This window comes from Antechinus flavipes, chromosome 4 (assembly GCF_016432865.1).
Source record: "Antechinus flavipes isolate AdamAnt ecotype Samford, QLD, Australia chromosome 4, AdamAnt_v2, whole genome shotgun sequence".
Lineage (NCBI taxonomy): Eukaryota > Metazoa > Chordata > Mammalia > Dasyuromorphia > Dasyuridae > Antechinus > Antechinus flavipes.
The window spans coordinates 189,659,160-189,684,966 of record NC_067401.1 but is presented as its reverse complement, the minus strand read 5'-3'; the positions used below and the strand labels follow the sequence as shown (position 1 = coordinate 189,684,966).

The window sequence follows — 25,807 nt, the reverse complement described above, 5'->3', positions numbered from 1 at the left end:
TGTGGAAGTGAGCCATTCTGTAGGAGCGAATCATAAATCTTAACCTAACAGGACCTCTTCAACAGGTCCTCCTCTCATATTTTTTCTGGCCGAACACCTCATGCGTAATTCTCTTTCAAGATGGTACGACTGCAACTCCGAACATGTGGGCTGAGGCTCCCTATTTCTGGAGTAAAGCGAAGCAAGGTCTCTTACCTTCCTTCCTCTTGGAGTGCAGTGCAAACCTGGGGTCCTACTGCTTCCGAAGCAAGGCAAACGCGAGTGTCCCCAGCAGGGGTAATATAATTTCGGATCAGTGTCGGGCAATCTCGGTGTACCGTACCCTTCCTTCTGGCAATACAAACCTGGATAGAGGTAGGGACTCCAAACTGCCTCTGAGGGGCGCTCAAACCACCCTGTATGCGCGCGCGCGCGCTATGCCAACAGTTTGACAGAGTTGGCAAAAGTAAAGGGCTCAAGCAGAAGCTGGGCCTGGATGGGAGCGGAGAGGGGAGGGGCTTCAGAGGTCAGGCGCGTGTCTCATATCTTCTTAGTTAATTCCCAAGGCCCGAATTCCGCGCGCCCCAGAGGCCCCGCCCTCTCCGATGCGTTTCCCCATTGAGTCTTTTTCATTTCATCGCCCAGACCCCACTGAGTGGTGATCTGGAAGGGTATAAAAAGAACTCGGCGCGAACACCTTCCTTTCTCGATTACTTATCGAATTTTCCCGGGTTTCAGGGAGAGGAGGTGGAGAGGTGGGGTTTGTAAGGGTGGGTGGATCGGTCGCGCCCCGGATTGGTCTATTATACGGATGCTACAGCGCTTGCGTGTCGCGATTCCCTCTCCATTCCGGAAGAAGTACGCGGGTCCGTGAGTCCGCCAGCTAGCCCTCTCTGCGCAAGCGCTGTCGGGCAGTGAAGGGAGTGGAGGGAGATGGGGACTACGTTGTGGAGGAGGGCGGAAGAGGCGGAGCTACGGGGGGAAGGAAGGGTCTCGCGCTGGGTAAGGGAGCGCGAGCGGGAGTCAGTTGAGGGCGGGAAGGGGTTAAGAGGGATTGGGCAACGTGGGCACTAGGGAGCTGAGGGGACTGGGCAGGGAAGGGAAGGACAGGACAAAGAAAGTGCTGGAGGTCAGGGGCTTTGGGGCGAAGGAGCCACAGAGAGACTAGGATCGGGGACTCCAAGATTCCGGGAAAGGGGGATCGGGAGGGAGGGGTCAGTCGGTTTGACTGGGGAAAGCGGGGAGTGGGGTGGGGGAAGCTGAGCAACTGAGTCGGGGCAGAAGCTGTAGTTGTGACCAGCCCCGGGCAGAGTAAATTAAGGGGAGGCAGGCAGGGAGGAAGGGGAGCCAAAGACAGGGAGCAAAGTGGGAGACAGGGGTGGAGAGGAGAGGGGAGAAGAACTTCTGGAATGGATAGAAAGGGGAACGAAGAGAACAGAAAGAGAAAGTGGGAGTATTAGGGTGGGATGAAAGACAAACATCCATCGGAGGGCCTGGAGATGAGCAAAAGACTAAAAATAAGCAAAGGACTGTTAGACTTCCTGCTTACCCAGGAAGATGGTTCTGAAAGTTGCTATGCTGTTAAGGGTAACTCGGGATCTCTTCATCTTACAGACTTCATCTGGTGCCAAGCTGTATGCCTACTCTTTAAAGGGGAGGGAGAATCAGTGATGGGAATAATGGTGTGAGGAGGGAATTTCCCCAGGTGCACTGAGCAGACAATCCAGTGGAGCTGCTTCCCCAACCCTTTAATTCCATATGTGTTCACTTTCCTAAAAATCACAGAATCAAGTAGGGAAATTACACTCATAAGGAAAAGGAAGGGTACTGCCCAAAGTTCTGTGAATTCCATATAGACTTTTGGAGCTCTTAACCTGAGATCCTGCTTTCCCTTTAAAAAAAAAAGGGAATTTTTTTACCCTATGGTTTCATGTCATGGATGATGTTTTACATAGATGATATAGTTTATCACTTTCAGAAGTGGCAGTGATAGGTATAGAGAAATGAAAGAAATGTCAGCTGGATGAACCCATTAAATTGTCTAAGGAATTGGGTGGCTTATTATAGATCTTTCCTAGGCATTGATTGGAAACTTGGAAAACAAATTGGAACTTGAGGTGTTTCTCTTGCTCCACAGGAAAGAATGGATGGCAGGAGAAGGAATCTGGAACCCCCATCCACTTTTGGGATGCTCCATTCTTCAGGTAAAAGGGACAGGACTGGGCTATGGAATTGGAGATTGTACACCTTATTACTGTACTTGCAGTACTGATTCTCCTATTCTCTTCTTGCTCAGGTCTCAGTGGGCTCATGCCTCCATCTCATTTCCAAACACGGCCCCCTCCAGGCATGTCCAGGATCACCTCTGTCCAGTCCCCCCCCTTACCCCTAGTCCTGCCTTCATCCCATCTTGGTCATTATAAGAGTGACCATAGATGGGAGCAGAATAGACTACAGATTTTGAGAGAACAAGATGGGGCAGGTGATAGTGATGATCCCAAAAGAAGGACCAGGTAGGGACCTAGTTATCCTAGCTTCTGCCTGTAATTCTTCTCCCCTCTTATATGATTCCTTTAAAAAAAAAAAGATTATTTAAAAAAAGATTTTATTGATGCCTTTTTCTTTGACATTCTATTAATTTCCAAATATAACCTTCTCTCCTAACTTATCCAGAAAACCTTTCCTTATAACAAAGATAGGAAAACAAAACAAAACAATTCCAATCCTGATTGTTTTTTTGATTCTATGTGCCTTCTGCTTTTGTATGTGAAATTTGAACCATATTATTTGATTTTTGATGGGGTATTTTTCCTTGTGTGTGTGCATGCCTTTTCTAAACAGTACCTTAATGTCGTAATAAACTTGTTGACTTACATATAAGTCAGTCTTAGATCGCTAGGGTTTTGCTCCTGAGTTGCCAAAAGACTTTATTATAAGATATCATAATTCTGAAAGACATCATGATGAAATTGGAGTAGATTCTCAAGAATTGGGACCATGACTTTTATTTGTAAATGCCTTTCTTCAGAGGGCTTACAACAATTTGTACAGTAAATAATTCAATAAATCATCAGCTTGCCCCTGTTCTTTTCATATTTGAATAAGAGGATCCATTTCCTCGTTTCTACCTCTAGATGGAGCTTAGGCTACCCCTTCTCTCAGGCTAAAACAGAAAACTTGAGTATGCCTTCCCTTTTCCACCTCAAGCAGAACTCTAAGATTCAAAATGTCTTCATTTGTTTGTGAATCTGATATCCTATTACTCACTATTTGTTGCCATTAGTGGACCATAACCTGATATCCTATTACTCACTGTTTGTTGCCATTAGTGGACCATATTTATTAGATGTGGTCTTTTACCTTTTTAGGTATTTGTATTGCCTTCCTTCCTCAACTAGATTAAGGCTCTTGATGACATAGATTATGGCATATACCATTTTGTATCCCTAATTTAGTGCTTTACACATAAAAGGTGCTAAATAAATATTTGTTGAGGATTATCTCTTCAGAGTCAAATCCTTAGAATCCACAGAATCCTTATTGTTTCTAGGTTTTGCATCCTCTTGTGTGTCTGACTTTATTTTACCCAGAAGCACCCTTGTCCCTTCCTCATTCCTACATATCAGAGCAGAGAAGTCCTTATAACCACCCAGATGGGAAAGAGGCCCACTTGTTCATCCCTTTCTAACATGAGAGCAAAGAGGACATATCTCACCTATAACTTTCCCCAAAGGTCCCTGGACCATGTGGGGCCACAGAGCTTGAATTCCCAGACTGAGTTGGTCTCTCAGCAACTGGAAGAGATTTGGAGACTTGAGAAGGAGAGCCAGGCCTTGAGGTTGGCTTCAGTCCATCAGAAGACTCGACTGGCAACTCAAGCTGAGGAGCTTGAAGTTTTGGGACAGGCAGAGCAAGCTATGCAGGTTGAAATAGAGGAACTTCGTGCTGCCTTGGCTGGGGCAGAGCTCATTCGGCAGAAATTGGAAGAAGGAAACAAAAGAGAGCTGGAAGAGACTCAAAAGCTGCACAAGGAACAGGTAAATTAGAATAAGAAAATATTAGGGATTGGTTGGGATTTGTCTCAGTTCCACATTGTAGGTAATTAATCTGAGATAATCACACTTTAGCAAAGATCCTTTGGTATGAGATTAGAATACTAATCTACCTGATCAGGAAGATGTTGAGAATCCAGAATAAGGAAGAATTTGAAGGACACAGGCTGGTGCATTCATCCTTCTTATTCTGTCTCCCCACTTCTCAGGATTCATATACCTTGTTTCTCTCCCAAAACTTTAATTTACTTCTTAGGACTCAAGTATCTATTTTCCTTTTGGAACCCCAAAGTAGTCCCTAAACATTATATGCCTAGGTTTTCATAATAGTCGTCCAAACACTACTCTCTGCCCATTTCAACTCATCTTTCCACATTGTTGCCCTGCTTTGGTACACATTTGGTTGAATCATTCTTCTGTTCAAAATCCTTCAGTAGCTTCCTATTGCCCAAATAAAGTTAAAACTCCTTAGTCTGACTTTCAGCACTGTCTAAAAATTGATCCTATTCAAACTGTATGTTTCAGCTAATTAGATTGTTCATACATACCCTGTTCTTTCTCACCGCCATATCTTTGTTTAAATTCTACCCTGTGCCTATATTGGGTGTTTTGCCTGTTGAATACCTATCCATTCTCTAAATGATATAGTAGAACTGTGTCCCCTGATTTTTTGTGGTGTGTGGACCACCTGATGGACTCCCTGACCTGGGGAAATCCTAAAACTGATCCCCATTCACCTGAATCTCCCTTGGTAAAGCTACCTGGTTTCCCATGGAATCGCCCACCTCCAATTAATCATGAATCACTTTGGTCTGGAAAAAAATCACAACCCTTATTGCTTTGAAAATTAGCCCTTAATCGTTCCCTACCCCTAAACTATAATAAAACTACTCTGTACCCCAAACCTTTGTTAATTCCTATCAGGATTTGGCCCACTGAGGAAATAGTTTCTCATTGAATAAACCCATTTTTTTTTGCCAAAAACCTTGCCTGGAGCTCGAGACTGAATTCTTTCACAAAAACCTGCAACACCATCCTGGGGACCCCATCACTATTAGGGTATCTCTCATCCCTCATTTCTCACACTTCTTGATGGCCTGCTATGGGAATTCCTGATATGTTACATCATGGGTGTCTCTCATCCCTCATTTCTCACACCTCAACATTTGGTGGCCTGCTATGGGAATTCCTGATATGATACATCATGGTGTAGGTAAGTCTCCCCTTGTCTCTGTTGTCTCTGTTCAATAGCAAAGGATGCCCATACACCCAAGAAGGTTTGGGCAGTTGGGAATTCTATGCTCAGCAGACTTCCTTGATTGGAATTCTTTTAGCAGAAGTACCCTTAACCTGGGGACTTCTGTCACTTGTCTCCCTCTCAGGGATACCTATTATAGAATCTGGAAAATCTAAAACTTGTAGCAAAAAAAAAAACTGGGACAATCCACCTCGGTCTCTATTCTTAAGGATTCTCCCTTAGGCTGTTTCTTCCTAAAAGATCTCAAAACTAAAAAACTTAAATTAAAACAGCATTGATGGATGATGCTAAAATTTGTTGAAAAGAAATTAAAATTAGATACTAACCTTTGAAATAACTCTCTTTTTCCTACTCCTTTAGGGAAACAGGATCCCTCCTCTGCCATGCCCATGCAGTCCTTATCAGGAGGCTTGTAAATCCTTTTTAGAACCATCTCCTTATCAAAGACAGGACCTTGTGTCCAACAATATTTCTTCAACTCTGTCCCCCTCATCTCCTATACCAAATCCTGAGACTTCCCTACTACCCTCATTATTCAATCACTATGATACAAGGAATGGGACCCCTTTTTCTAAGGCTCCTGATTCAGCTACCCTCTCTAACCTCTGCTCATTAAGAGAAGCAGCTGACTCTCAGGGAGGGACACTCAGGATACAGGTGTCTTTTTTTATGTCAAATCTCTTCCAGATTAAGGATCTTTCCTGGGGAGATGTTTTAATATTAAATATTAATTTAATATTAATATTAATCTGCTCCAGATATACGGAGGAAGCTGCAGAAGCCAGCTTTGGGCCCTCAAACTTTTCCAATTCAAACAGCTTTTGGAGTTTTCAATAATAGGGATCAAACTACAATAGAGGAGGAAGACTATAGAGTTAAAGCGAAAAATGGAGAACAACCCCAAATTTTAGCTGCTGCCATATCTGGGAACCATAGGAGTATGTGCTTCAGGTATAATAGACAGGGCCATCAGGCCAGAAACTGTCCTCAGAGGAAACTCCCCAAGTGCAATCAGGAGGGGGACTGAAAAAGAGACTGTCCACAGGGTACAAGCTGCCTCACCAATGTCCTGCCCTCAGCAGGATTTTGGAGCTTGGTCAAGCTCCCCCTTGCTCTACCATGACAACTGAACACCCGGATGTGGCAAGTAAGATCATTGAATTTCTTTTGATATGGGGACTTCTCTTTCTGTCTTGCTCTGGTACTCTGGTATCATTCTCCCTTCCCCCCCACAGGATAATGGGGATTGAAGGGAAACTTAATTGTTTTGAGACTTTCCCTCTGCCCTGCCAGTTGGGTGACCTGTTGTTTAAACACTCCTTTCTTATTATTCCCTCCTGTCCTGCTCCCTTATTGGGGATTTAATGGTGAAATTGGGGACTCAGTTTTCTTAGGTCTCCAGATGATCTTTTTGTGCTTCTTTCAAAGCTCTCTCATGCTCCCTCTGAAATCTGGGAGAAAATAGATTTCTCTGTCTGGGACCAAGGAATCCCTGAGCAAGCCATTCACACCTTCCCAGCCTTAGTCAGGCTGCGGGACCCCAGAGTATTCCCCCACAAATGCCAATACCTAATAAAGCCAGAGGCTAGGGAGGGATTGCAACCCTGATTGAGAAATTTCTTAAGCACAAACTTTTAGTATTGGCTAAAGATTTAAGAGATTTGGAGCTGCTTAATAGCAGTATCATCCAGTACGAAGATGGTATCTTGATCTGCAACCCCACATGAGAGGTCTCCTCAGATGTAACCATAAAAATTCAATTTTCTGGCCTCTAGGGGCTACAGGATCACCTTATCCAAAGCCCATATCACCTGTCTGTCAGATATTTGGGTCATGAAGTAATTCCCATCTCCTGTTCTCTGACAGAGAAGAGAAAGCAGACAACCTAATCTTTCTCTAAATCTACCTCAAAGAAGCAGAAATGAGGGGTGAGAGATACACTAACAGTGATGAGGTCCCTAGGCCGGTTTTTGTGAAAGAATTCACAGTCCCTGATTTCCCGGTGAGGTTTTTGGCAAAAAAAAATGGGTTTATTCACTGAGAAACTATTTCCTCAGTAGGGCAAATTCTGATGGGAATTAGCAAAGGTTTGGGGTAAGAGTCGTTTTTTATTAGCTTTCTATAGTTTGGGGTTAGGAAACAATTAAGAGCTAATTTTCAAGTCAATAAGGGTTGTGATTGTTTCCCAGACCAAAGTGATTCAAAGATTATTAATTGGAAGTGAGCCATTCCCTTGGGAAACCAGGTAGCTTTCCCAAGGAAGATTCAGGTGGGTGGGGATCAATTTTAGGAATTTCCCCAAGCCAGGTTGCCCATCCTCCACAAAGATCAGGGGACACAATTTTATTACATCATAAACACTAAATTAAATCCTTCTTGTTTAAATAAAGCCCTTCAAAGTCACAACTTCCCTGATTCTCCTCATATACATAGCACTTAATTTACACTTCTCTGATTCCCTTATACACACACATACACATACACACACACACAATCAACAGTTGCATGTGTGTCTTCTCTCTTGAACCTCAAGCTTGATGAGTTCAGGAGACAATTTCTTTAATCTAAATTTTATATCTGCCCCAATGCCTAGCAAAGTGCTTTAAATACAGTAGACATTTAATATATGTCAGGTATTGTATTGATTAAAGTAAGAGAGTGGGTGAGATAGAAGTAGAGACTGAGGAAGAGAAGGTAGATAGAAAGAGAAGAGAAATAGGCTCCAGAGAAGGAGTTTGAAGAATTTATAGAGGAAAGGTATAAGAGAAGCTCCTTCCTGTTCAACCTCTACTCTGTTGTTTTTTTTCCTATTGAGATCTCCCACATGACCACAGCTCATCAGGAAGCTCTTGCTGCCCTGGCCAACAAGACCCATGAGTTGGAGGAGAAAGTGAAGACCATGGAATCTAAGAGGGAAGAAGAGACCAAGGAGTTGGCTGTTGTACAGAGGGAGGCTAGGATGTTAAGGGAGGAACTAAGGTGAGGAGAAATACAGGGTCAATAAAAGGAGTCAGCAGTGGTATGGGAAGAGCAGATTTCTGGGTTTCTTTCACTCATAGCCTTTATTTTCTTTTATCCATCAATCTTAGTAAGACTCATGCAGAACTCAATACCCAGGTGGCTCTTGTTGACCAGCTTAGGAAGTATGTAGGGGATCAAATATCACCAGAAAGCAAGAACCAGATGTGGGAACAGGAGCGGAAGCAGCTACTAGAAACTGTGCAGGTGAGAAATTAGAGGAGTGAGTTTATCTTTGAGGTAGAAGTAGATACAGAGATTCTTTTGGATCTTCTGGAGAAGTTCTTTAACAGAGGAGGGGACTTTACCTAGTGGTACACCAAAACCTGAGAGGTGGGAGAAGCAGGCACATTCTAGGAATAAGTACTAGTATATTACTGTAATTAAGAATCTTCCCCTGGCCAGCATTTGCAGGAAGATCGGGACGCCTTATGTGCCACTTTGGAGTTGCTACAAGTTCGAGTGCAGAGCCTCCAGGACATCCTTGTCCTTCAGGAAGAAGAACTGGGTTGGAAGGTAAACATGGTTCTCTTCGCAGAATTTAAGTATTATTGCTCCAAAAATCCCTACTGGGACGTAGATGTCCCCTACTGGGATGTAGATGTCCTTTACTGGCCAATTTCCTCTTGAATTCTTCCTTTCCTCACTCTACCTTTGTTCCTTCTTACTCTGTAGATCTTCATTCTTACCTTGATTTTTTTATTGCTTAAGATAAGGTAGGAGCAGTAAGGAATATTTATCTTCCATGGAAGTCTTGATCTCATATTTCTTTTTTACTTTGAAGGTCCAGCCTACAGACCCCCTAAATTCTGAGTCAGCCAAGAAGGCTCAGGCCCTGCTGAACCGTTGGAGGGAAAAAGTGTTTGCCTTGATGGTGCAGCTGAAAGCCCAGGAGTTGGAACATACTCAACATACTCAAAAGCTTAAAGGAAAGGTAACATCTCTTTCCAACACACATATATACACATTCACTTTTTTATATTTCTTTTATCCCATGTGTTTGCACTTCAAAGTGTCTACACAGTTCTGGTCTTTTCAGCAAGAATAGTTATAGGTATATAGACCATGGAGATATGAAATGCCTCAGGGGGAAAGGGATAGGGTGAAACAACGAAGATTGTACATTGCAGGCAGAATAAAGATGAAGAAATAAAAGGAAGCAGTACAGTTGAGCTCTCTGCCATAAAACTCCAAATAGGCTTAGCAAATGTATTAGATTAATTCCTAATGGACATGTTCAGAGTAAGTCACCATGTAGTCATTTGATCTGCCCAGATCATCATAGAAAAATGAGAGATCTGCTGACCCTAGGAATGGAATTGGGCTAGGAATATGCTGTGTGTGGAACACGCCAAAGCAGAGAAAGAAGCTGAACAAGAGGAGGTCCTAGATCCATACCAAGGTACTAGGACAGAGACAGAGAAACTGATAGCTTTGTTACCTTTGACTCAGTCCTGTGTCTTAGGTCCAGAGTGTACTGAGAAGGGACCTGTACCCTAAATAGTGTTCCCAGGTGAGGAGACACTGGGTAGAAAGGAAGATGTTTAGAAATAAGGTAGTAAAGATAAGGCTTAGTCCTTAGAAGAGCTATTTCTTCTAGCATCTAGCACTGACTACAGAGAAATAACCAGAAATAACTGCAAATCTAAGCTTCCCTACAATTCTGTCACTAAATCAATACAACTTTCTAGGTGGCTTTTTTATAAAAACTGAGTCTAGCAGCTGTCTATTGTTGTTCAGACCCAATCCTCAGCTCAAGTATTTGCACAGCTCAGACAAGGGGGATAGCATTTAGACTTGACTGTGGATTAGATCCTGTTGGGATCACTGAAAGCATGCCAGGTCCTCAGTTTGTCCCTAAATAACACAATATTGAAATAACACCCAGGAATACCCCAGGAAAGTAACAGCAGGATCAGCTCATGCCTTCCCACTAGAAGTGCCATAGCCCAGCTCTACCATCAAGTCTGAAGTTAGGAAGGAAGTTGGAAGAATGAGCAAACAAAAAAGAATCATATCTCAAAGAGCTTAATATGGTGGTAGAAAGTCTTAAGATTCAAAAAAAGAGAATGATTCAAAAGGAATTATAAACAAAGCCTCAGAAGAAAACACAGCTTGGGCACAGACTCATTTGTAATTCCTAGAAGATATGAAGCAAAAAGTTGTTGGGGTTTTTTTATTTAAAAACTTTATAAGTAAAATGAGAATGCTTGAGGAAAAATTGAATTTTTTCCTCATTGAATTGGATTTTCCCCAGAAAATCTGAATATAGTACTACAAGGAAAAATGGATCTTTCATGAAGTAGAGGATTTCTGACCATTCTTGGTGAAAACTCCAAAACTGTGTAGAAACTTTGAAGTTCAAACACATGGGTTAAGGAAATATTTAAAAAAGAAAAGGAAAGAAAAGAAAATGAGCGAGCAAATGTAAAAGATAACATAAATTAACATTCAAATATGAGGAAATGTTACATGTGTCTCTTCTGAATCCTGTTATTAGGAGGGATCATAGGACAGTAATTAGCATGTGAGTAGCTTTGCTATGTCTTGATATGACTAAAAGAATAAAGGGGGCCAGCTAGGTGATGCAGTAGGTAAAGCCCCAGCTTTGAAGTATGAGTTCAAATCAGGTCTCAGACGTTTAACATTTCCTAGCTATGTATGACCCTGGGCAATTCACTTAACCCCCCATTGCCTCAGCAAAAAAAAAAGAAAAATAAAAAAGGAAAGAGGAATATAAGTGATTGTTGTGGGATAATGGGAATAAAGATGCAAATGAAGAGGAATTGGAGGAGCAGGAATCAGAAGACCACTACTAAAGATATTCTCAATGGAATTTGCTTAGGGTAAAAGATAATCTAGATCAGCAGTTCTCAAATTTTTTAGTCTTAGGACACCTTTACATTTAAAAATTTTTGAGGACTCCAAAGAATTTAGTTTGCTTATGTTTAGTACTATTTACTTTATTAGAATAATACCTTAATAGTATTATTAAAATAGTTTTGACCTTGAGCACCCCTTGAAAGAATTGTGAGGACACAGAGAGATTAAAATATTAATCTAATATTAAAATGTTATTAATATTAATTATTTAATCAACAGTAGTTGTTAATACTTCATTAATAATTAATTTACTTAATAATTAATTAATATTAAAATAGTTTTGACCTTGAGCACCCCTTGAAAGAATTGTGACAACCCACTATGAAAACAGCTGGATTAGATAAATCATTGTTATCAACAATTCATAGTTATATAGTATTTCAAGGTCTGCAAAGTGCTTTCTGAGATGACTTTTGAGGTTCCTTTTAACTTTTGAGTTCTGTCCTAGCTTCTGAACATAACAAAAGGAGCTAGCTTGGACTGGTTGGCAGAAGTCTGTTGTTAAATTTTTAGTGTAAGCACTTTACACATTAGGACTTCATTTATTGTTTTGTTAATTGTCTTGACTTAAGAAAGTGATGGGGAAAATGTTAATAATGTAGGTTAAACTTAAAAGTGTGTCATGTCAAAAAACAAAACTGTATCCACACATTATACATAATATACATATTGGCATACTTTCTGTGTATGAACTCATAACATATCTTTGTCTTTTCACTTACTATCCCATGTACATGGAATAGTTTCCCTTTTCATTTTTCACTTAATATCTCTAGGCTTCCTCTAAGACTCAATTCAAATCCTACCTTCTGCAGAAGGCCTATCTCTTATTTCCCATTCACTGCATCCCTAATACTTAGCACAGTGTTAGATACAAAGTAAGTGCTTAATATTGTGCTTCTTAGGGATCAAAAGAATCAAGTCCTTCAATTCCAATAGACTTGGGGTAGGAAATGCCATGTGTGTACAGAGAAGGAACTGTGGAGATTGAATAAAGATTAAAGCGTACTATTTTCACCTTTTTTTCTTGTGATTTTTCCTTTTTGTTCTGATTGTTCTTTCACAGTATGACTAATATAGAAATATATTTTAAAATGATTGTACATATATAACCCATATCATATTGCTTGCTGTCTTGGAAAGGGGAAAAATAAGGGAGAGAAAGAAAAATGTCTGGAACTCAAAATCTTACAAAAATGAATGTTGAAACTATATATGTAATTGGAAAAATAAAATATTATTAAGTAAAAAAGAAGAAGACGACGAAATCCTTGAGAGAAACAATATAGTATGTAAGAGCTGGAATCACATCTCAAATTTTGTAGTCTTTCCAAGTTCCAACACTGGATTCTACACACAGATACTGAATTATTTATGTAAATAGGATTTTCACATAATGTAGGCTCCCAAATATAGGTTATATTCCTCAAATGAAATCTTTTAAAAGGAAAAAAAATATTTAGATAAACATTGAGAATTAACACTATCAGCCATATTCAGATTTTGTACAGAGCTAACTCTTGAGAGGATTAGAGTGGGAGTAGGGAGAGGATTGTGGCCTATATTTGGACCATTGAGATATATTTTCAAGAAAGTAATCCCTGAAATCAGAAGGATCTGAGTTCAAATGTGGCCTCAGATACTTAACACTTTCTAGCTGTGTGGACTCTGGGCAAGTCACTTAACCCCAATTGCCTTAGCAACAAAAAAAAACAACAAAAAAGAAAGTCCCCACTTCCCTCAAGAAACCTAGGCGTTCTTCTGCCAAGGGACCAAGGGTACCCTATTTCTGTGTCTTCACTTGTCATTTTCCTTATGAATCCAGGAACTTGGCATTCAATTTCTTCTTTATCCTAGGTGGCAGAACTTGAAGGTGAGGTAGCATCCTGGGGTCAAGAATCAACTATCTTGCATCGATCCCTCCAGGACAAAGCTGCTGAAGTGGAGGTAGAAAGAGTTAACAACAAGGTGGGTACATGAGAAAAGAGAAGGAAGCATGAGCTGAGGCATCAGAGCCCCTGGTCATTTATATTATTTCCAGGTCCTTCAGGGGGAGCTGAGTCGAGCCCAGGATGCTAGGCTGTGGCAGCAGCAACAGACAGAGACAGCTGAGGAGCATATGAAGCTTGTGGCTAATGCTGTGAGCAGGTATTTTAGATGAGGACAAGGTGGATAGGAGCTCTTTTTTTTTTTTTTTCTTCTCTATAAAGGAATCCTGGATGAGAAGGGAATAAAGATTTTGGAAGGAGGAAAGATGATTATTCCTGAAGTAGTTGATATTCTCTTGTCCTTTCAGTTCTCATAACTGGCTACAGGATCGGGTAGCTAAGGTGGCAGAAGCTGTAGCTCAACTTCCTAGCCTCAACAACCGACTTGGCTATGCTTCCCGACAGGTCCGTACTATTCAAGGTAGGAGGGCCATTCCATTCAGGGGCCCTATTTTCTGTTTTAATTATTTCCCCCCATAATTCATGTTTAATGCATTTTAGATTCTATACTCTTCCTTCCATTTATCCCCTCGCAAATCTAGCCTATTATCTCTTCCTATTTTTCCCTGTTTTTGTCTTTTTCCTTTTTTTTTTTTTTTTTTTCAGTAACCCAGCTGTGTTCTTCCTCTCCCCCTATTTTTTAAGGCCTTGTGGCTCGGAAAATAGCACTTGCACAGCTGCATCAGAAACAGAGGTAACATTAGAAGACAAAGACTATTGGTACTGGGAGGTAAACCAAGGGGAGAAAGAGGAGACTTCAGGGGCTAGATGCTTATGAATCTGAAGGGTAGTAGAGGAGAAAGGTGTGTTTTTGAGGATCATTGTCTAGTTTCTCTCTGTTTGGTCTAATTTCTCTGTTCATTCTCTATAGCCCTCCACCTCCACCATCTGAAGAAATGGGACTTGAGTTACAGCAGCTAAGAGAAGAAAGGAATCGCTTAGATGAAGAGCTACAGCTGAGTGCCCGCCTTATCCAACAGGAAGTTGGCCGGGCCCGGGAACAAGGTATCACATGGCTTTGGAGTGCTTGGGTTCCCTCTAAAGGTATAAAGAACTATAAATAGATACTTATGTCCTATGGAAGGAAAATTGTGGCTAGTGATGATGGGGAAAAACCAAGGATCTAGGTTCTGCTATGATAGTATGATAATATTGATTATCTGATACTCAGGAGAGGCAGAGCGGATTCGGTTGAGTGAGGAGGCCCGGCAGTTGGAGCAGGAGCTGCAAAAAACCCAGGAATCTTTGGTTGAGGTCGGGATTCAGTTGAAGGCAGCTCGACTGAGCCAGAGGGAGAGCACAGAAGAGGCTGCTTGCCTTCGGCGGGAACTAACTCAGCAGCAAGAGACCTATGGGAAAGGTACAAGGGAAAATGAGGAATTTTGAATGGAGTAGAGGTGAGGAATTCCTTCTGCAGTGCCATACCTAGCTCATGGGTCCTGATTCTGAGGCAAGGATTTCCCAGGGAAGGCACTAATGTAGAATGGGACTCAGATCTCTACTTCTGTCCCTAGACTTACAAGAGAAGGTAGCTGAAGTGGAGTCAAGGCTTCGGGAACAGCTTTTAGAGATGGAGAGAAGACTGAATGAAGCTCGGAGGGAACATGCTAAAGCTGGTGAGCTTGGGGATATGAACACGGGAAAGGAGAATAGCATTTTTGTTCCTCTCAGGTCACAGATTTGTTGATGAATAGAATTTTAATAGTAGAAGCAACTATAAAGATTACTGAATTGAAATATCAGCATATCTCATTTTATAAAGCCTAGATAAGTAAAGTGACTTGTCCAGAGTTACATAGCTTGAATTTGCTATTCTCAGTAGTATAATCATCCACGACTACTCTGAAGGACTTAAAATGAAAATCCTATACATATCTAGAGAAGGAACTGATTGTGTCTTAATACAGATTGAAGCATCCTTTCTCTCTCTCTTTCTTTCTTTGCTGAGGCAACTGGGGTTAAATGACTTGGCCAACCTAGATTGTGAGTCTGGGTGACTGGGAGAATGCTAGTACTCTAAACCCTAACAGGGAAGTTAGAGAGAGTTTGGGGAAAATACAAGTTCAATTTGGGACATGTTGAGTGAATGAATGAACTAAAAGTAAATGGATCTGACCAATTTATCATCTTAAAATGAGTTGATTGTTTATAATATTAATAACTAATAAATTATAAAATGCTTTTTTTCTTTTAAAAAAAAAAAAGTCACTTCCAAGGTCACATAGCCAGGAAATGTTAAGTGTCTTGAGACCAGATTTGAACTCAAGTCCTCCTAACTTCAGGGCTGGTGCTCTATCCACTATACCACCTAGCTGCGTCTTTATCTCTCTTTTTTTTTAAACTTAATTTTTCTTGAGAGTTTTTAATTTTCATTAGAGTAGGAGATCTATATTTTCTTTCACAACTTGACCTTTATGGAAATATTTTGCATAACTTCACATGTAGTTTCTTAATTGTAGGGAAGAAATAGATTGGCTGAGATGACAGAAAAAGATAGTGCTGAATGTTGGAGGGGATGTGGGAAAACTGGACACTGATACATTGTTGGAGGAATTGTGAATATATCCAGCCATTCTGGAGAGCAATTTGGAACTGTGCTCAAAAAGTTATCAAAATGTGCATACTCTTTGATCCAGCAGTGTTTCTATTGGGCTTTTATCCCAAAGAGATCTTAAAGCAGGGAAAGGGACCTGTATGTGCAAAAATGTTTGTGGCAGCCGTTTTTGTAGTGGCTAGAAACTGGAAATTGAATGAGTGCTCATCAATTGGGGAATGGCTGAGTAAATTGTGGTATATGAATGTTATGGAGTATTGTTGTTTTGTGGGAAATGACCAGCAGAGTGATTTCAGAAAGGCCTGGAGAGACTTAACAAGAACTGGTGCTGAGTGAAATGAGTAGGACCAGGAGATCATTATATAGCATATCATATATATATCAACAACGATACTATATGATTGTCGATTCTGATGGACGTGGCTCTCTTCAGCAATGAGATGAACCAAATCAGTTCCATTTGTTCAATAATGAAGAGAACCAGCTATACCCAGCGAAAGAACTCTGAGAAATGAGTGTGAACCACAACATAGCATTTCCACTCCTATTTTTGTCTGCTTGCATTTTTGATTTCCTTCTCAGGTTAATTTTACCTTATTTCTAAGTCCCATTTTTCTTGTGCAGCAAAATAACTGTATGGATTGTATTTAACATATACTTTAACATATTTAATATGTATTGGTCTACCTGCCATCTGGGGGAGGAGATGGAGAAAAGGAGGGGAAAAGTTGAAATAGAAGGTTTTGCAAGGGTCAATACTGAAAAATTACCCATGTATATATCTTGTAAATAAAAAAGCTATAATTAAAAAAAAATTATAGGGGAGGGGGGGGAGAAGAGAACCTAGAACTCAAAAAAAAATTAAAAACAAATGTAAAAAATTTTTTTTCAATGTAACTGGGGAAAAATATTAAATAATCAAAATATATCAAAGTTACATAACTGTTGGCTAGAAATCAAGTAGAACTCTGGTCTTCCAATTTCTTATCTTGGAAATAACTTGACCAAATAATGCCATTGGATCATTCTTTACATATCTTCCTTCCATCCCCTCCAGTAGTTTCCTTGCACCAGGCCCAGTGCCAAGCTGCCCGAGACAAGGAACGTAGCCAGGAACTGGGACGCCTACAAGAGGAAGCTCAGAGGGAAGAAGGATTCCGATTGAGGCAGAGGCTTCAGGAGCTGGAACGAGACAAAAACCTAATGTTGGTATGATTTACTCTTGGCCATGAGCTATAATTTTTTTTTCTCGTAATCAGGGGACAAAGGAAATTGGAACCCTATTCTGGGAGGAATTGAAAGAAAAGTACCTCAACTAGGGATGGAGAAAAATCTTAACTCTTTTCTTCCTAGGCCACTCTAAAGCAGGAGGGTCTCCTTTCCCAATATAAACAACAGCGATTGTTTGCAATTCTTCCTCCTCTATCACTGGAACCTGGTTCTGAAATTCTGCATCCCACCAAGCAACTTTTGAAAGGTAGAACTCAGAGGGTGGTTCTCCCATAATATTTCTTTAGATTTTTTTTTTCTTTAGTATCCACACTAAGACCTCCTCTCCTCCTCATTTCACACCAAATATAAGAACTTTATCTAATGCAATTCCCTTTTATACATTCTTTCTCAGGATCCTATCTCTCTGCATTGCTGGAAAATCTGCAGGAAATGAGTGAGGTTATCACTCGGGAAGAGGAGGGAGATAATGTGAAGTGCTCAATTGTAGGATCCTCCTCTTACCAGTTGTAAGCTGTAAAAGGGAACTTAACATGTGGAGAAGGTAGCAAGTGTGGCCACCTGCTGGCTCTAATCCTTGAGCTACATCTGCCTTGGAGACTGAATTTTCTTACATCAAATAAAGGAGGCTTTAATAGGATCTATTAGTTTGGAAATATTGTCTCTAAAGATTTAAGGATGTCTTTCCATAACCTCTCTTTGATGCAAATGCCTCTTTCCCCCTCTCCTATGAAATGTAATTTTTTTCCTTTGTAACTTGCTTTCAAGAATAAAATTCTTTTCCATATCCTCCTTTCCTCTAGTTGAATCTCGATACTTTAAGAAGCAATAATTTTTTACAAATTAAAGATTTTTTCAATTAAAATAAATCTTTAAAACAATTAAAATCAACCACCTATCCTTCCCTACCTTGGAGGGGGGGAGATGAGGGAGGGAACCAAACAAACTCTTTGTAAAAAATATGTCAAACAAAACAAATTCTTGAATTGTCCATATCTAAAAATATCTATGCTTCAATCTGCACACTCTGGCCATCACCTCTCTGTCATGGATGTCATGAGTCCTTGTAAGCTCTTCATTATTGTTGATCTTTACAATTTTGTTATTGTATAAATTGTTCTCTTAGCTCTATTTCCTTGATTCTGCATCAGTTCATACAATTGAGAAACAATACCTTAAAAAGTAATAATTTGGAAAGTAAAAAAGAAGAGGCAATTGAAAAGGAAACCAAAGATTTCTAGGCATTAAAGGAACAACTAACTTAGAAATGGAAATGAGGCCCAAGGAGAAAGATGTCTGAAGGCAAAAGAAGGTAGGGGAGAAGAGTGAGTGCTGGAAAATTTAAAAAAAAAAAAAAAAAGGGCTGAGGAAGGACAAGGAGTAGTTCTGAGGGACAAGAAAAAAGGAAGATGAGCAAAGCAGATGACTATAATTAGGTGCTTCTGCTGAATAATCTGCTTGGCCACAAAAGGGGGAATTAGGTTTTCCTATTTCCTTGTTTTGAGTCATTCTAAATCTATTCCAGGTTCTTATTTTGTTTCATGCAGGGTAAAATTTATACTCATAGCTACAAGGCTAAGCACATGGATCCCTGAAAAAGGGTAGGAATGTGGAATAAAGATAGTTCTTGAGAAAAAGCAGGGACTTTGGGAAGGTGTTTTTATTCTGGGGAAAGAGTTGAGAGATGATGTATTAGTATAGTGTCCCAGCTGTGACCTTTGCATTTAAAGGGCATATGACATTCTTTCCTCCTCCAATTCTAACCCCTCTTAAAATCCAGGCGTCACATATATATTTCTGCTTCACTGCCTCTGTAATTAGATTGCTTCCTTAACATGATTTGTTACCTGACTGAGGTAAGACAACAAAAATGGAGACCTCAGTATGAATCTTGAGGGGGAGGAGTATGTATTGACTTGGAAGCTAAGTGAGTAGGAGAAGCCAGGGACAAAGAATTTAGGTGCCTAGATTGCTGAAGGGGAAATTCAGGAAAGCAGGCAACCTAGACAGCTGGGCCCTGAGACTGCAAACTTAACTTGAGTGGTTGTTGCACAGAAGATAGAAACACCCTGACTTCTTCCCTCTCCCCTTCCCAAACAAGTCTGTCCAGTTATGCCCTTATACCTTTTCTGATACCAGTTGAGTCATTGGGATTTTTCCTTCTCAGAGTTTGGGCTCCTCCTCTTTCTCCTCTATAAAGTCAGTTCCTGGGCACTACAGACTCAATCTGCCCTTCCTCTCGGGGCCCAGGAGGGAGATTTTCAGAATCATGCTAAATTGGAAGCTACTGGAAATTCTGGTTCTTTGTCTCCTTTCAGGAGGTGAGCAGGGGAAATATAATGGAATGGAGGAGGGAGAACAATTTGGTGATCTGAGAGGTAGGGAAGGAAAATGATGAAAGTAGGTGATATGAGGGGCAGATTGGGAAAGTTTTTGAGGGGGAAATTAGAGGTTTTGTAGGTTTAAGTAAATGGAATTTCAGGGTATTATGTTTTAGGGTATGAATTTGGGGGCAGATCATCTTTGGGATACAAGTCATAACTTGTGAACTTGAGGGATTTCTTCTCTTTAGGGGACTGGTTTGGTGTGGAGATTAATGGATCAGAATTGTGGTGGAAATTAGTATTACAATCAATATTCTCAGTGTTCAAGATTAATGTCCATTTCAGGATTTAGACAAATTCTGTCATTTATAGCATTTGTGGGAAGGGCATCATCTATTCCAATGTATTTTCTCTCCTTTACAGGCATCAGAGGCAACAATGACCATCCTTTGCCACCAGCCTTGGAGGCTCATGAAGAAAATGGTGGGCCTACATGGCCACAAGGTCCCCCAATCCCTGGTGACCCCTGGCCAGGTATACCTCCTGTATTTGAAGAACCTCCATCTATAGACCCTAGTGATACCTGGAGAGATCTGGTTGATAGTGAAGTCTGGCCCCCTGAACCCCCTACAATAACTACTTCCCAACCTCCGCTGCCCGATGACCCCTGGCCTGCTGGATCCCAGCCTCCTGAAAATCCATGGCCTTTTGGCCGTGAGATAGATGCTGACTCTCATGAGTCAGACCTTGATCCACCCAGGGAGGAATACAGATAATTGAGTGTTCTCAATACTCCTCTCTCATGCATATAAGACCTTGTTCACTTAACATATTTTCTCATTCCTATGGATCAGTAATTTTTCTGTTCCTCTTTTATTTTTGTTCTTCTGATAACACTATCTTCCCAAAGATTTACCTTTTCTCTCCATCTTTACCTTAATTCTTGTTGGTCACCCCCAGAGCATCTTCTTATCCCTGTTTTTCCTGTATCAGTTCTTCCAGAATCTCCACAACTAGGATGACATAGAGTTGTGTTTTCTGCCACCATTTGGTGGCCATCACAGGAAGTTGAAGATGGATAATACCAGAAATTCCATTAAATGGAAGAATAAAATCACCCTTAATAATCCTTGTGTATCCATATTCTTCTATTTTTACTGGTCCTTGGATGAGGTTGCTAAATATATCTGTTAGCTTCCTAATCATCCAGAGTAGAAAGAAAGAATGGGGAAAGAAACCTTAGCCATAATTTTTAAATCCTTTGATCCTTGATCCTCTTTTCATCTTCATAGTCCCTACTGTCTTCAGGGATCTGGATATCTGGTTCCTTAGCTTCCCATTTCTGGAGCTCAAGAAATGTAACTTGGACTAATTGGAGACCAAGAGAACTATAGTATCCAGTTTCTTTGATGGCTATTGCATTGAGAGAATAAAAGAATATTCTTTAGATCTCAGAAAAATCAAAGACTAAAGTCCTCAAAACATTTCATGGGACTGAGGGAAGTTGATAGCCTTAAAAGTTTATATATATATATATATATATATATATATATATATATATTCATATATATATATACACACACACACACACACATACATATATATAAAATTAAAGTTTACAGCTGCTGATCTCAAATCCTGGGAGGAGGTAATATATTTTATATGTGAGAAAACAGGGCCAGTAATATATCCTGTAGCCTAGTAACCCCCAAGAACTAAGGCTTGATCCCAAATTGTCCATTTCTCTGGCTTGTTGCCCTTCATTTAATCCAGTAAAGTCTCCAAGAGAAAATCTCAAATACAATTTGGGACTAGGGTGTCTTGAAATCCTGCTCAAGTACTCAACATTATGATACGGTTATTTATCATGGTATGTATTTTACCCCACAAAAAAAGCATGAAATACCAAAAACTCATAAAGCACTCTTTTCCCAGAAAGGACACTAATATTGGCGTTCAACACATCACAGTAAAAAGAGCCTTAAACTCAAAGGGATCCAAATTCAAAATTACACTTAAAACCTGTGAGGCTTTAGTCAAGTCACTTAATCTCTAGGTCTCAATCTCTTCAGCTGTAAAAGGGAGGTTTGGATTAGGTGGCCTTTTAAGGTCTGTCTTCTGGATCTAAATCTGTGATTTTAGGAACCTTTGATGTACATAGCTAGTAAATGTCAGAGCAGGGATTTGAATTTGTTCTCAACTTGAAAACAATGCTTTCCTAGTAAGAGTGCAGAGCCTGAAGTAGAAAATCCATAGTATACTTTTGAGTTGGTCTGAATTCCTTTAGCATTCCCATTATTAGCATATAGATTATAAACAACTTTCTGCTACAATGGTTATAGGGGACATAAAAAAAAAGTAATTTCCTATCCCCAGCTTTCCTGCCTATTGTTTGTGTTACCTTAAGCCATCTGAGCTTTAGTGTTCACATAAATGAGAGGATTGGACTATGAGGTCTCTAAAAATCTTAACATTATGATCCAACTTGGAGAAGTGACATGCTTACATGCAAAAATATTCAATGATTTTACCAGGTTTCGCAATTGTTAGGACAGAATAGAAACCAAGCATTCTGAATTAAAGCCTATTCCTATCAGCTTACTGTTACAGAGGGTCTGAAAATATGGATTCCATTCTTACATTCTTACTAATACATGACAATTGTTTGCCCTTCATTCTTAAAGAGGACCATGGCATCAGAGAGGTGATGCCATGACATGCAAATGAATTGGTATTAAGGGAGGACTGTGCAAAGTCACCAGCCTCACTTTTTCTCTTCCAGAGCATTTTGGACCAGTTCCTACAAGTCATAGCTAGTTTTTACATAGTGCTTTAAGGTTTGCAAAAGTGCTTTACAAATATTTTCCACATTTGACACTACAATAATCCTGAGAAGTAGGTGGTATTATCCTCATTTTACAGGAGAGACGGTGATAGAGGTTAAGTGACTTGCTCAGGATCACATTAGCTATAGCATGGTTGTAATTGGATTTGAACTCATCTTCCTACTTACAGGGCTAGCACTCTATTGTCCACTTCGCTGCTCCCCTAAAATGGAAATAATAGAAATGAAAACAATAGAATAGAATAAAGTCTATGGCATGAGAAAAAGGAAAACTGGAAGGAGGAGATATAAGCTGATTAGAAAGGGACAAGGAAAACTAGATTAATGTCCCTGCAATCAAATAGGGAAAGAGTGGTAAACAGGACAACAGGAAAGGTCCAAAGACAGAATAGAAGAGAACATAATGAATTTTGCCAAAAGGTCACCCTTAGCTAATGATGAAAGCCATGTATGGATGAAGACAGAATCCAGATTTTAGCACTTGGGTGGTTGCAATGACTTTGAACTCGATTTCCAGTTTCTAGATGCAGTACTGACAGTTGACTTGTAGCAAATTGTTTCCTTCTTCTAGTCCTCAATTTCTGTGCAACAGTGGATTTTATACAGAATATGTGCTAACTTTTCACTGTTTGCCTTTAGTGGACCATATGGAAACTCTGGATGTTGACACAGACTGGGCATAACTCAGGTGTGTGTAGTGAGGGATAATGAAGTGTCTAAATTGGCTACTAAGCAGGAAGATCTGACTTAATTGGATAGATAAAAGTCATTAGTCTTTTTTTGTTTTTTTGGGTTATTTTTTCTGAGGCAATTGAGGTTAAGTGACTTGCCCAGGGTCACACAGCTAGGAAGTATTAAGTGTCTGAGGTCAAATTTGAACTCAAGTCCTCTCGACTTCAGGGCTGGTGCTCTTTCTCCACTGAGCCACCTAACTGACTCCCGTCTTCTTTCAAGCTATGAAATATGCTGGATCATTTCTAGCTACATCTAGACAATCTAGTGAAAGAAGAGATGATTGCTCTGTCCCAATTCTGCCTTCAAGGCAGACTCCAGAGGCCATGACTACCTTGGCCTGTTTTATGTTTGCTGTTTCCAGATATAAAGCAAATGAATATCCAGGGAATGTATCTTAGTCTGGTGGTAAACTTGAGAATTCTGAAAAAAAGTCTTGGGAGAGCCATGTTGGAAAACTTTGTCCACTTTTTTTTTTTCAATTCATTGCAATTTAATTCATCCAACAAATATTAATAAACACCTATGTGTCAGGCATAATGCTAAAGTTGTAGAGAATACAAATAAGAGAAATAATCTCTGCTCTCAAGGAGTTTACAATCCACAAAGGAGAGGCAGGGAGACCAGGGGTATGATTTCCCAGGAAGGCAGATTTTAACCTTTTAAGATTTTGGGAGAAGTTCAGTGTTCTACTCTTCAGCCCTCCAATTAGAGCAATTGAAAGCAATTGAAGGAATTGAAGTTTTGAGAATCATGAGATTTCAAGTGATCAGCTTATCTTGGGTAAAGTATGATGTTCCAGATAGTGGAAACTATCAGCAGAAATGCTGATGGAAAACAGTGAGTATATATTCCTTGAGAGATGTATACTCTTTAGGAAAGTTCTGATGACTGTGGGTCAAATTGAAAGACAGAATTTTATTACAGATTTAGATTCCTGGGATACTTATTTGGTTTTTGTAACCTTTCAGGCCCACTTAGTAACATTCTGGGACAATTTAGGATAGATAAGGAAAGCATTTCACTAGGGGTAGAAAAAAAGATCAGGCAAGGGAGAAATGGAGAGTACTTAGAATGGCAGCATTCATTACCAGAATAAGAAAAAATGCCTTAGTAAAGGATGAGAAGAGAGGAAGGATAGCAAATTTGTTACAACAGTGAATGATATCTGCTTTACTGTAATTTTTAAATTTCTCCTGATTTTCCAATATTAATTAGCCTACTGGCTGGTTGAGAGATTTGTATGTTGTCAGTCTATCAAGGAGAAGATCCAAGTTCAAATGTGGCCTTGAATACTTGAACAGCCTTGAACAGGGTAACAGGTATTACTCTGAGGAAGTCATTTAATTTTATGTCCCTCAGACACTGATACATTGTTGATGGAATTGTGAACACATTCAGCCATTCTGGAGAACAATTTGGAACTATGCTCAAAAAGTTATCAAACTGTGCATCCCCTTTGACCCAGCAGTGTTTCTAATGGGCTTATACCCCAAAGAGATACTAAAGAAAGGAAAGGGACCTGTATGTGCCAAAATGTTTGTGGCAGCCCTGTTTGTAGTGGCTAGAAACTGGAAATTGAATGGATGCCCACCAATTGGAGAATGGTTGGGTAAATTGTGGTATATGAACGTTATGGAATATTATTGTTCTGTAAGAAATGACCAGCAGGATGAATACAGAGAGGCTTGGAGAGACTTACATGAACTGATGCTGAGTGAAACGAGCAGGACCAGGAGATCATTATATACCTCAATAACAATACTATTTGAGGATGTATTCTGATGGAAGTGGATGTCTTTGATAAAGAGAGCTTTAATTGACCAAAGCTGGACAGAAGCAGCTACACCCAAAGAAAGAACACTGGGACATGAATATAAACTGCTTGCATTTTTGTTTTTCTTCCCGGGTTATTTATACCTTCTGAATCCAATTCTCCCTGTGCAACCTGTTCGGTTTTTGTATATTGTACACACGTATATTGTATCCAGGATATACTGTAACCTATTCAACATGTAAAGGACTGCTTGCCATCTGGGGGAGGGGGTGGAGGGAGGGAGGGGAAAAATCGGAACAGAAGTGAATGCAAGGGATAATGTTGTAAAAAAATTACCCTGGCATGGGTTCTATCAATAAAAAGTTAAAAAAAAATTATGTCCCTCAGATGAAATCATGAAAAGTTGGATATGACTGAAATGACTGAAGAAGTTCATGAAGATATTATAAAATAATTGTGATTACTATTTCACATAACATTTCTACAGGTCAGATTTTTTTTTTCTAGTTTTCCTGCCCCCAATCCTGATACCAAAAAACTATTCTGTTGCTGACTTCTGTCTGTTTTCTGTTAAGTATAACATCTCCTACTGGGTGTCATATTTCATTTCAAGATGCCATTGTAAATAGGGGTGGGTAGGATAGAGAGAGGTCCCTTGCTCTTCTTCCCAGCCCCCCAACCTACTTTGGAACAGCTGTAAGGGAAAAAGTGAAATGCTATTTCCTTTCAAGAGCTGGATTATTCCTCCATAGCTAGCTAGTTCTCTTTACTACCAGAAAAGAAGGTTCTCTTAAAATATGCTCTTTTTTGAAGATCACCAGGGCTACGCCTTTAGCATGCCAATGGCTAATTGCCCAGTATTTCCATCAAACTGAGAAACTCCTTCATACCTATTAATGGAGTAAAGATATGAAGAATTCTTTTATGCTCCTTTTGCACTGGCTGAAAAGGATAAACTCTAAAATTAGAAAGGTCCTCTCCCAGTTTCATAACTTTTAAAACTGGTCATTTATAATGTGAGTCTCTTATGGATTTCATTCCCTTTACAAGCAGTCAGTATATTCATTTGAAGTTTGAAAGGGGCAAAAACTTTAATGCTTCATTGTCATATTACACCTGCTCTTACATGCTAAAATTTCATCAAATGATTTAAGTGGACACAATTGT

General features: G+C 39.9%; 2 protein-coding genes across 9 annotated transcripts; both read left to right on the top strand.

The window, feature by feature from the left end:
- The first annotated feature begins 11 nt into the window (after positions 1-11).
- On the top strand, positions 12-17,754 carry CCHCR1 (coiled-coil alpha-helical rod protein 1). 8 transcript variants are annotated; one of them, XM_051996188.1, is made up of 18 exons: positions 12-354; positions 2,117-2,183; positions 2,276-2,492; positions 3,713-4,016; positions 8,105-8,268; positions 8,379-8,514; positions 8,713-8,823; positions 9,092-9,241; positions 13,048-13,158; positions 13,232-13,338; positions 13,487-13,599; positions 13,824-13,872; positions 14,050-14,183; positions 14,350-14,538; positions 14,693-14,794; positions 16,790-16,941; positions 17,086-17,209; positions 17,357-17,754. In XM_051996188.1, the coding sequence occupies exons 2-18, from the start codon at positions 2,123-2,125 to the stop codon at positions 17,473-17,475; spliced, it is 2,343 nt and encodes a 780-aa protein (XP_051852148.1). In that variant the 5' UTR covers positions 12-354; positions 2,117-2,122; the 3' UTR covers positions 17,476-17,754. The 8 variants fall into 8 exon arrangements, with proteins under 8 accessions (XP_051852148.1, XP_051852149.1, XP_051852146.1 ...); XM_051996189.1 differs by lacking the exon at positions 12-354 and adding an exon at positions 375-845; XM_051996186.1 differs by lacking the exon at positions 12-354 and adding an exon at positions 898-981.
- Positions 17,755-17,856: 102 nt separating this feature from the next.
- PSORS1C2 (psoriasis susceptibility 1 candidate 2) lies at positions 17,857-20,415 on the top strand. The gene is made up of 2 exons (XM_051996191.1): positions 17,857-19,283; positions 19,710-20,415. The coding sequence occupies exons 1-2, from the start codon at positions 19,232-19,234 to the stop codon at positions 20,060-20,062; spliced, it is 405 nt and encodes a 134-aa protein (XP_051852151.1). The 5' UTR covers positions 17,857-19,231; the 3' UTR covers positions 20,063-20,415.
- The last annotated feature ends 5,392 nt before the right edge of the window (positions 20,416-25,807 follow it).

Coding starts and splice junctions, on each gene's coding strand:
- CCHCR1 (XM_051996182.1), top strand. CDS start 1,446: ATGAAAGACAAACATCCATCGGAGGGCCTGGAGATGAGCAAAAGACTA. Junction 4,017..8,104: donor AAAAGCTGCACAAGGAACAG/GTAAATTAGAAT, acceptor TTTCCTATTGAG/ATCTCCCACATGACCACAGC. Junction 8,515..8,712: donor AGCTACTAGAAACTGTGCAG/GTGAGAAATTAG, acceptor TCCCCTGGCCAG/CATTTGCAGGAAGATCGGGA.
- PSORS1C2 (XM_051996191.1), top strand. CDS start 19,232: ATGCTAAATTGGAAGCTACTGGAAATTCTGGTTCTTTGTCTCCTTTCA. Junction 19,284..19,709: donor TCTTTGTCTCCTTTCAGGAG/GTGAGCAGGGGA, acceptor TCTCCTTTACAG/GCATCAGAGGCAACAATGAC.